This window comes from Pituophis catenifer, unplaced genomic scaffold (genome assembly GCF_029215685.1).
Source record: "Pituophis catenifer annectens isolate HBS135680 unplaced genomic scaffold, rPitCat1.0.hap2 SCAF_7, whole genome shotgun sequence".
NCBI lineage: Eukaryota > Metazoa > Chordata > Lepidosauria > Squamata > Colubridae > Pituophis > Pituophis catenifer.
In genome coordinates this window covers 57,610,723-57,622,734 of record NW_027256887.1, presented here as the reverse complement: position 1 = coordinate 57,622,734, position 12,012 = coordinate 57,610,723, and the positions used below count along the sequence as shown (strand labels likewise).

Sequence of the window (12,012 nt, the reverse complement as noted above, 5' to 3'; positions counted from 1 at the left end):
TCTACATGGGGCTCCCCTTGAGGAGCACCCGGAGGCTCCAACTGGCGCAGAGTGCGGCCGCGCGGGTGGTAATGGGAGCGACATGGCGCTCCCATGTAACACCTCTCCTGCGCGAGCTGCACTGGCTCCTGGTGGTCTTCCGGGTGCGCTTCAAGGTTTTGGTTACCACCTTTAAAGCGCTCCATGGCTTAGGGCCTGGTTATTTACGGGACCGCCTACTACCACCAATAGCCTCCCACCGACCAGTACGCTCTCATAGAGAGGGACTCCTCCGGGTGCCGTCAGCCAAACAATGTCGGCTGGCGACCCCTAGAGGGAGAGCCTTCTCTGTGGGGGCACCTACCATCTGGAATGGGCTCCCCCCAGAGATACGGAGGATCCCGGATCTGCGCACCTTCCGCCGCGCTGTGAAGACCTTTTTATTCCATCAGGCGGGCTTGGCCTAATCTCTTCCCTTTTTAAATATGTAAATTTTAATTTGTTTTTAAATTATTGGGGTGTTTTAATTTGTCTGGGCCAAAATGATTTAATCTGATTTTATCTGGTTTTTAAATTTTTTGTATCTATGTTATTTTATTGTCTGGCTGTTCACCGCCCTGAGTCCTTCGGGAGTAGGGCGGTATACAAATCAAATAAAACATAAACATAAACATAAACATACAACTCCTAGAGTTAAGGGTACAACTGGATTATAAATCTGGAACAGTTATGGAAATTTTAAGCTATGTCAGATAAAAAATGACGGCGAAGTCATGAGAATATGGCAAAAAACATAAGAGGTTGCAGTTCCATGTTGGTACTATGGTTAGCTGTAAGTGAAGAAAGGTCCCTTTACAGACTTAAAATGATCCCTCTTAGACTTTAATTTTTGTATCTAAATTTCCACAGAAAAAAAAAGGGACCACCTTGTTTCATCTTGACCATTCATTTTGTACTTATAATGATGTTTTAACTGCTGACAGGGAGCAGTTACAGAAAACAGAACCAATAGAAGCTTCAATGAAGAAAACATCCAGTTCAAAACACCAATATCATTGCCAATACTCATGTCAAAGTACAGAGTTACAACCACAGGAGAGCAGAAGTTCTAGACTGAGGAAAGTTAAATATTATTTAAATGACATTTTTTAAAATGAAGTTTGCCAAAGTAGCATATACAGTATTTAAAAAGTTTTAAAATGCTCAAAGCCATGACAGCAGCACATTAATACTAGGAACTTTAGAACATTCATAATAAGTCAACCAACTAAAATCAACTCGTTCAAAAGACTAATTTGAAGAGACGTTTAAAATCTCATCTACAAAGCCAAACATTCATTTTAAGACAGGAAATTCAATAAGTAATTGGCCACCTTTGAAAAGGTATAATTGTGCTCATCAGTCCAATTGCTGCAAGTCAGACCCACATCACACATTTGAGCTTTGGTAAGAAATGTAGATTGAAGGAAGGATGTGCAAATACAAGACATCTTAGATGTTGGGGAAAGTTTTATAGAGAAATACAGGAGAATGCTAGCGTTGTTAGCAAAGGCTGAAAGGAAAGCTAAAAGTGTGTAAATGAAAAACTGATGTTATAGAAGTGGAGAAGTATGTATTTCAGAACCTTGTCAGTATATTTATTTAATCACCTTTATTATTTTTATAAACAACTCAAGATGGCAAACCTATCTAACACTCCTCCTCTTATTTTCCCCACAATGACCTCCCTGTGAGCTGGTTAGGCTGAGAGAGAGTAATTGACCCAAAGTCACTTAGCCAACTTTCTTGGCTAAGAAGGGAACTAGAACTCAAGGTCTCCATCTTTCTAGCCTGGTGCCTTAACCACTAGACCAAAATTGCTGGAAATAATTTAACAAATTTTAGGATTAAACTTTGTAATTTTCACAATTGCAGCAAATTGAAATGAATATGATGTCAATTAGACTACCCCCACAACTCTGTTACTGAATTGATTAGCAGTGATAAATGTGATGTATTTGTTTCATTAGAACTGTTATCTTGATGAACCTATTTCTTCTTTATGTCTATGGAAATTCTCAATCATCCAGGTCATGGTTGTCCCCAAGGTGCTTTTTTTCAAGAGACAACTAGACTTTCTTGTTTTCTTTGAAGATGATTCAGTTCTCATCCAAGAAGCTCCTTCAGCTCCGAAGCCATTTCTTCTTTAGAAAAGTTTCCCTTAAAAATAATAAGTCTTAGAAAAGAAAGACTGCCACCTTCTTCAAAAATAGTCTTCATGTGTTGAAAATGTAGCATCCTGAAAACAACAAGGAAAATAAAGGTAAACAATTATGAGAGCTGGTTATATGTGCAGCCTAGACAAGTGGAGAAGATACAGTAAGAGGTTGCTCTGTTTAGTTTAAATTGAAGCAGTTAGAGTGCTATGTTGTTTCTTTGATTGTGTCCCATGATGTCACTGTTATATTATTGGTATCCTGCAGGATAATCCACTTGACAGGCCTCTGTGAGGTCATTGCCTATGTAACCACTGATAACATTTCAACAAGATGAGTTGTTCTCTTCTAATTCTTCTCCACTGAACTGTGTTTTCTTTTTCATCTCTTTCCAAGCAAGCATACCAAGCCAAATGGCAGGTTGAGCCATGTTTTCTATTTATTTTAACTATGCTATTCCAAAGAAGTTAGGTTTCATTATCGTTTAAATTCAAAACTGGTGTGATTTTTGCTTCTGAACCTGTGCAATCATAAATATACAAATACAAAGTATTCCTAATGTAGCTTATTTAATAATACACACTTAATTATTGCAACACAGAAAAAAAACTATAAAGTCAAGAAGGGGGACTTTAAAAGAAAGTAGGAGAAAGACCAAAAGAAAACAGAAGAAAAATAAGAGAACAGCTGGTATTATTTTCATAGTATAAAAATCTAAAAGGCATATAAAATGTACTTCTGATCAGGAAATTCTTTTTTTCTCTCCAGTGTCAGGTATATATGTGAAATGTGGGTCCTACTGAACACCAGAGTCTATGGTTTGAAGACAGCTATTGACAACTGATGCAACTGGGTCCCTTAGGAATATCAAAGTTGGCCACTGAGGGTAGAAGATTGGTGTTGGAACATATCCAGATGGAATAAATAAGAAAACACAGGTAAAATAAATTCTTCATGTTCTTAAATTATTCCAGATTGGCATTTCTCTGTGAACAATATAATAGAAGTTATATTATGCATCCTCTTATGAAAGGCCGCTATATTTTACTTTTGTGATAATATTGGCAATTTCTATTTCTTAACCACAATTAAAATATGTTCAGTGTTTTTATTTTACCACTCCTTATTAACAGCATACTCATGTCTTACTTTCTGATATTTTCTGGTAGTACAATATTCGTGTATTTCTTTCTTCAGATCTGAGATCAGTTTTATATTTAACATCATATAAACTAGATCTTTCAGTACCTTTCAATACTGCTGACCACAGTTTTCTTCTAGACCAGTTGGGAAGCATGGTGTCCAGGGGTTTTGCACATTTCATAGTGGGCAGGTTTCAGAAGGTGGTTGTTGTGGGTGGAGGGAGATCAGACCCCTGACCACTTCATGATGAAATACTTCAGGGTTGAGACCATTTTCCTATCCTGTTTAACGTCTACATAAAATTTCTAGGAGAAGTCATTTGCCAGTTTGGGGTAAAATCTCATCATGGTGGCATAGTGGTTAGAATGCAGTATTGCAGGCTAACTCTGCTTACTGCCAGAATCTGTTTTTAACTTATTTATATATTATCATTACTAAGGATTAAGTAGTGAGCTACTCAAATATTGGGATAATACTAAATTTCTCTGGGTGACAAAAATCAAAGGTAATTGTGAAGGTCATCAGAAGGATCTTTTAAACTGGATAAATTACAACTAATGTCAAATATTGTGCAATTTAATTAAGAAGCACATCACCATTTTTTTCCATATACATTGATTGAGTCTGAGCTATCTGTAACTGAGAAAAAGATCTTGCAATCACAGTTTCTACTTCTTTGAAGACATCAATTCAATCAATGGCAGCTGAAAAAGGGCAAATTACATGCTAGGGATTGAAAATAGAACATCAGAAATTGTAATCCCCTTTATGCAGCTCTGTATATATCTACAAATGTACTTTATACAATTCTGGTATATTTGAAAAAAGTACAGAAGAAGGTCATCAAAATTATTGGGGGGGTGGGGGGGTGAAAGGGCGTTGAATCCTCTCATTAAAAAAGCTAGAACATTTAGGACTGTTTTGCTTGAAGAAAAGTCTCCTCAGGACAGAAGGCATGACTGAGGGGTATAATATTACTTGTGGCAGGGAGGAAGCCTTTCTCCCTGTCTCAGAACACTGTGCCCAATGAAGCTGTCTGGAAAAAGTTTTAGAATAGATAACAGTAAGCATTTCTTTACACAGAATATATTAACCTGTGAAATTCATTACCACAAAATGTGATAATTGCAATTAATTTGAATTGCTCAAAAGGGAATAGGATAGATTCACGTAAGACAATAGCAAGAGCACTTAGACTTACATACGATCCCATAGTGCTTCACAGCACTCTCTGGGAAGTTTCAATGTCAGCACTTTGCCATCAACAATCTGGGTCCTCATTTTATCTACCTCGGAAGAATGGAAATCTAGGTCAGCTTTGAGCCCTGTCAGGGTCAAACTCCAGGCTGTGGGCAGAGTTTGCCTGCAATACTACATTGTAACCACTGTGTCATCAAGGCTCTTTGACATGTCAAGAATTAGTCTTGTTGGCAATCTCATCCCTGCAAATTCCAGATTCAAAGGAACAAAGACAAGAGAGAGCGAATATTTCCTACATGCAAGGTCCTCAAAGCATCCAGTTGGCCACTCTGGAGAAAAAGATGGGTTTGGCCTGATCGAAGAGGCCTATTCATATTTTTTAGCCATTCAAATAAAATATATTGTAGTAGCTCCAAGTATGGAAATACATCAGAAATATTTTGAGTATGGCCTAGTCATCATAAAATATATATTGCCCTTGGTTTCATAAAATTAAGCAATTGATTTTCTTCCATTAAATATTGTTTTAATTTGAATTTCAGTGTAACATATCCTTTTATGGAAATGCAGTCCATTTTTTGTGGATCAAGGCCTGAGGAGAAGCTAGTCAAGGCCAGCCGCGATATGTATGACTGTGTCTACATTTTTGTTTCTTCTACCAACACTGCAATCCGAATGCTCAACCAATTTCTTGGAAGTAAATTAGCCATAATTACAGTACGGGAAAACCTTAGCATCAAAGAAAATCTTCAGCTTCTACAGAGTGGTCTGAAAGAGATGCAGATGCTAATAGAGTTGAAAGACAAAGATTTCCAGGAAAAAATTGGAGTTCCTTTATATTCTCAACTTATTCTGCCAACCCTTTCCACTAATGAAAAAATCAGGCTTGTAAAAGATATATATTCTCAATACAATGGTGTTTTTGAAAATATCTGTGGTCCCATTTGTGCTGTTATAATTAAGCATGGTAATCTGCCTGAAATGCTTGAGATTGCTATTCGGAATGTAGTGAGTACGCCTGTGCTCTCTCTTCAAGTGAGTGAACTTCTCATGACCAAAGAAGAAATTGCTAACGCACTTCCAGACTCCAATCCCTGTTCATCTCAAACTTCACCACCAGTCAAAAAGAAAACCCACAGTTTTTCTGTTGTGCCCAGTTCTTTTTCACTTACTAAATTCATGCGGATAATTCATTGTAAACAAAAATCTAAGGATTCAGTTCAGTTGGCTGCAGAAATCATGGCAGAAACTGTTCAGACTTTGAAACCATCTTGTGAACATTTCCAAAGATCTATTAAGATGGCTGAAGAGTATGTCACATTGATCATTGACAGAAGGCAATAAACCAGAAGAAAATTGCTCAGCTTTTAGAAATATACTTCAGTTTACCCAGCAAGAAAGTTGCAAATAAAAAAAGATAAAACTTCTGATTGCAGTATTTGTATTCCCATCTACAGTTCAATTATGTTAATGTTTTTTATATAATATCAGTGTCAACAAAGGCATATGTATATGGTTTGGCTGCTATTCAAAATTCCCCTTAATAACTTTTAAGAGTTTTTTTATCAATTCCCTTTAAATGGCCTTATCCTCCTTTACTAATTCTTCCCTGTGCTGCTACTTCTCTTCTACTGCTTAATTATTTTTATTGTATATTTGTGGTCTTCATTTCTTCATCACATTTCCTTTTTTCTCCTTTTAATAATTATCCTCATTTTTCAATTCCACTTAATTCAACCTTACTCTATCTATCTATCTATCTATCTATCTATCTATCTATCTATCTATCTAAATGGCTCTATTTGTGTGTGTGTGTGTGTGTGTGTGTTCCAGCATAACTCTGGAACGCCTCGAGCAATTTCAACCAAACTTGGTACACAGATGATTTACTCTCTGGAAAAAAAATACCGTGGGGGTAAGACACAGTGGTGGGATTGAAAAATTTAACAGCTGGCATGGCCATGGGGGCGTGGCCTACTCTGCCTCCTGCACCACGGCGGAGGGGGGCGTTTTTGCCCTCCCGAGGTTCCAGAGGCTTTCCTTGAGCCTCCAGGAGGGTGAACGTCCTCCCCTGGGCACCTGAGGCCCTCCAGAGGCTGGAAACAGCCCCATTTCTGGACTTCCAGTACTTCCGGTAGGCCCGTTTTTCACCCTCTGAGGATCCAGAGGCTTTCCTCGAGCCTCCAGGAGGGTGAAAATGGCCTCCCTAGGCACCAGAGGCCCTCCAGAGGCCGGAAACAGGCCCGTTTCTGGACTTCCGGTAGGCCCATTTTTCACCCTCCCAGAGTCTCCATGTGGACCATGCACTTACCTCAACCAAAACGGACCACGTGGAGACTCCTGGGAGGGGCGGGGCGGGGCGGGGTGGGTGGGATCAGCCAGTCCTTGGAACAACCAATTTGGCAAACCAGATTAAAATTAACATCCAGTACTCCCAAACTGGCCTGAACTGGCTGAATCCCACCCCTGGTAAAACACTCCTAACATACCTCAGGGTGTGTGTTCTGTTAAGATACAACCTGTTGTGCCTTAAAATGGCTTCTACTGTACTGCCTTAAAATGGCTTCTACTGTATACCACAGTAGAGTTGCCATGGTAACGGCTTCACAGTACTCCAAAAGGGGGCTCCCTCTGGTAAGGGGGAAAATCCAACATTAGAAATTATGTTTGGTCCGGACATTTTCAACATGGCTTTGATTATTCTTGAGGACAAATGTATGGCCATGATCAATAAAACATTACTGCAACTCGACCTGCCTGCACCACTACAAGACCGACACAATGTACTTCACGCAGATTACATACAAGAAAAGAACTACAACGTTGAACAGCTTAGTGCATATAGCATGGACGAGAAGCCATTTCTAAATCAAGATCAGAAAAAAGCATACCAAATGATCATGGATCAGCTAGCAAAACAACAAGGTGGTATCATTTTACTTGATGCTTCTGGGGGCACAGGGAAAATATTTTAACTAATTTAATTCTCACTGAAATCAGGGCTCGGGGAGAAGTTGCTCTTGCCATCACCTCTTCCTCAAGTCAAGACATGTAAATTAAATGAATGCACCATGGCTCACATGAAAGCTCTCAAGGCCCTTAACATCACTATGAGAGGACAACTTTATGTTGCTTGCTCAAGGGTGGGTTCACCCTTGAATTTATTTATTCTTGCTCCTGGAGGTGAAACTAAAAATGTTGTTTATAATCAAGTTTTTAAATTAATCTTATAGTGAATTTGTGAAACATTTTACTTTATAATTTACTTTATAACTGTACTTATACTTTTAAAGGCCTGTAAATAAAATTACTTTGATTTGACACTATATATATAATTCATTCCTTTTCCTGTCTATTACAGGATTGGGATAAATAAATGCCCGGGCAACACCAGGTTATCAGCTAGTTATAAATAATAATTTGACAAAGGAAGTCCACTTAAACTCTTCTTCCTTCTCACTCCATGTTTTTTTTTTTTCAAAATACACATACTCAGCATCTTGATTCCATAGCATTTGTTTTTGCCTGGGAATTCCCATTGTTCCCATATATTTGAATTGTCTGACAAATAATTCCCTCTCCAGTTGTAGCCAGAATAGAAGTAAATATCACAGCAACAAGACACAAAATGAAAACTGATTTTACTCTTCAAAGCAAGTTCAAGTGAATGATTCAAGAAGATAGGCTGAATCCTTTTTGTTCATCTCTCCTTGGTAAACCCCAATTTTGGTATGTACCATATGTGTATATGAGCAAAATCAGGATGGGCCCCTAGCTGACTCACAAAAATTGAACGTCGGCATTCAGTTTCTTGCATCTGATTGCTTAGGACAAACCTAGACAAATGGCATATTTATATATTTGTATCTTTCTCATTTTTGTGTTTATACCGTAGACCGTCAAATATTTAAGCATGGGTAGGAACATAGCTGTAGAAGTTTTTGAATGGAAGAGATTGTATGATAGGGTTATTTGTGTTTCAAAAGTAATTTGGAAATATGTTCTGGGACTTCTATTAAGACAAAAACAACAGGCTGCTTTAATGAATAGCAGTAAGATGTTAAATCTAGAACTTGAAAACAAACACAGAAAAAAACCCTCAGATGCTAGGTTGATGTGAAATACAAGAAAGCTACTCCAGAAGATTTTGTTTCATGGGCAATTTTTTCAGGAAAGAAACAATTGTTTAAGAAATATAGTCTTTGGTCTTTTAGTCTTAACAAGTACACCAGAACTTGGAGTTCAGGAAAAAATAGTTGTGGTTAGGAGGTAACTAGCAGATACATTTCTAATTCAATGAAGAGAGGATTTATTGGCAGTTGGCTACAACATTCCCTACCAATAATTGAAGTTGCTGAATTTGTTTTCATAAAAACCTCCACCTACAGCACATTAAACTAAGTCTCATTATAGCAAAATCTTCCTCCCCTCCTTTCCCTATCAATATATAACTCATCTCATTTAAATCCTTCTTCCTCCTTTATGCCAGTTGTATTTCCATGAGAATTTTTTTTTATTCTCTACTTATTGGTCATTGCTCAAGGTTGTTTTTCACCAACTTCCAACTGTGTTTCATTAAGGGAAATTGATAAATTGGATGGATGAAGACAAACCATTAGAAATGTAATTGAGTTAAGTGGTTCTTCCTCATTAATCTGTTGTCCTTATTTCAGTATATTTTAAAGCAGATGCTTGTTGCAATCCTATGCAGTGTTTCCTAGTGGGTATTCTGCTGGACATCTGTGTACTGGGCAGGTCAGAGATACATGATTAAGAACATTCCGCCCTGAGTCTTTGGGGAGGGGCGGCATATAAATTAAATTAATTAAATTAAATTAAATTCTAGATGCTTTTTTCCCCCATATACTTAGATGAGTGCAATAGCTATGACCACATATCTTCTAAATTAGAAATGTAAGAAGAATATTTTAAATTAAATCCATATTTCAGCATCGTTCCTTAGTCATGCTGCACCGGCTGGAAGGGTTGGGGGTGGGAGGCACCGTTTTACGGTGGTTCTCCTTCTTTCTCTCTGATCGGTCGCAGTTTGTGTTGACAGGGGGGCAGAGATCGACCCCGAGGCCCCTTATATGTGGGGTGCCGCAGGGATCGGTTCTCTCGCCCCTTCTGTTCAACATTTATGTAAAGCCACTGGGCGAGATCATCCGTGGTTTCGGGGTGAAGTACCATCTGTACGCTGACGACACCCAGCTGTACATCTCCACCCCGGACCACCCCAACGATGCCCTTGAAGTGATGTCCCAGTGCCTGGAGGCCGTACGGATCTGGATGGGGAGAAACGGGCTCAGGCTCAACCCATCCAAGACCGAGTGGCTGTGGTTTCCGACGTCCCGATATAGTCAGCTGGCACCATCGCTGGCTATTGGGGGCGAATCATTGGCCTCCACGGAAAGGGCTCGTAACTTGAGCGTCCTCCTGGACTCACGGCTGTCTTTAGAAGAGCACTTGACGGCCGTGACCGGGAGGATTTTTCATCAGGTTCGCCTGATTCGCCAGTTGCGTCCCTTTCTAGATCGGGACTCGTTACGCACAGTCACTCATGCCCTCGTCACCTCTCGTCTGGACTATTGTAATTCTCTCTACATGGGGCTCCCCTTGAGGTGCACCCGGAGGCTCCAACTGGCGCAGAGTGCGGCCGCGCGGGTGGTTATGGGAGCAACATGGAGCTCCCATGTAACACCTCTCCTGCGCGAGCTGCACTGGCTCCCGGTGGTCTTCCGGGTGCGCTTCAAGGTTCTGGTTACCACCTTTAAAGCGCTCCATGGCTTAGGACCTGGTTACTTACGGGACCGCCTACTACCATCAACAGCCTCCCACCGACCAGTACGCTCCCACAGAGAGGGGCTCCTCCAGGTGCCGTCAGCCAAACAGTGTCGGCTGTCGGCCCCTAGGGGGAGAGCCTTCTCTGTGGGGGCACCGACGATCTGGAATGAGCTCCCCCCAGAGATACGGAGGATTCCGGATCTGCGCACCTTCCGCCGCGAGCTGAAGACGCTTTTATTTCATCAAGCTGGCCTCGCCTAAATCTTCTCCCTTTTAAGTGTAAATTTTAAATTTTTAATGTATTTTAAAATATGGGTATTTTAAATTATGGGTACTAATTCAGCCAAATTTATTTAATTCATTTTATTCGATTTTAAATTCTGTATATCTATGTGTTTTATTTCATGGCTGTGCACCGCCCTGAGTCCTTCGGGAGTAGGGCGGTATAGAAATTCAATAAAATAAAATAAAATAAATAATTAAATGAAATAATCATATGTTGTCAGCAAAATAGCAGTAATAAAGAGAACAAAAATCCAAAACAAGCTTTTACATTTGCATCACTATATTCTAGATCCTAGTCAGGAACATGTTTAATCCCATTAATCCCAGCATAGTTGAGGAATATGTTTCTTTGAAATGCTTGCATTGTACATGAGCATTTTCTATTTTTTTTTTAATTTCAAATGCTTCTGTGACCAGGACAAAAACATAAGTGTGCATTGATGAATTGATATAAAAATGTATGAATTGATATAAGAAAAACCTTGTCAACAATACCCTCCACCGTTATAGAAATTCCTTCTATCACATCGCAGTTTGAAATATGAGAACATTTAGCATAGCATCTCTTTATAGAATTACAAATTTTACCATTAGATTGCCCCAGAAGTGATCCTCAACTTCCAATTATCTTAATAAATTTTTGCCTTCCCTTTCCATGAAATGTCACTCCTGTTTCAAGAATTACTGGAATTTATAGAATTACTAACAAGGTCTGCTAGAAATTAGTTGGTTCTCAGATAATAAGTTGGTTCAGTGGTGAAATATAAAATTTGTTACTATCGGTTCTGAGGGCGTGGCTTGGTGGGGGGGGTTAATGTGACTGGGTGGGCGTGGCCAACTTTTTTTTTTTTACTTTTAAAAGCATTTTTTCTACAACCTTAAGAGGTTGCAGAAAAAAATGATTTTAAAAGCCTCTGGCCATCAGGCAACTCAGCTGGGATCGTCAGAGGCTTTTAAAAGCATTTTTTCTGCTACCTCTTTGGCCGAAGAGATTGCAGAAAAAATGCTTTTAAAAGCCTCTGACGATCCCAGCTGAGCCGTGCGATCATCAGAAACTTTTTTTTTTCACTTTTAAAGCATTTTTTCAGCTGAAGAGATTGTAGAAAAAATGCTTTTAAAAGTAAAAAAACAGCCTCTGAGGATCGCGCAGCTCAGCTGGGCATGAGTGGGGGCACAGGGATTTTTGCTACCCGTTCTCCGAACCACCCGCCGCAATCACTAGCAGATCAGGCAATCCGGTCCGAACCGGAAGCATTTGACCTCTGAGTTGGTCCTACTAATTTCTTGCCATTAAAGCAAATATGCTGCTGTTAAACTCTTGTTAGTGAAATAGAAACAAGATGCTATTTTTGTTTTTCTTAAGCTGCCCTGCACCAGTCACTCTTTGTCCTTGCAGATGTCCCAGTTGGATGAGAAATGACTATAT

General features: G+C 39.4%; 1 protein-coding gene across 1 annotated transcript; it reads left to right on the top strand.

Moving 5' to 3' along the window:
* The first annotated feature begins 3,088 nt into the window (after positions 1-3,088).
* CUNH12orf60 (chromosome unknown C12orf60 homolog) lies at positions 3,089-5,861 on the top strand. Its single transcript, XM_070948063.1, has 2 exons — positions 3,089-3,112; positions 5,060-5,861. The coding sequence occupies exon 2, from the start codon at positions 5,076-5,078 to the stop codon at positions 5,859-5,861; it is 786 nt and encodes a 261-aa protein (XP_070804164.1). The 5' UTR covers positions 3,089-3,112; positions 5,060-5,075.
* The last annotated feature ends 6,151 nt before the right edge of the window (positions 5,862-12,012 follow it).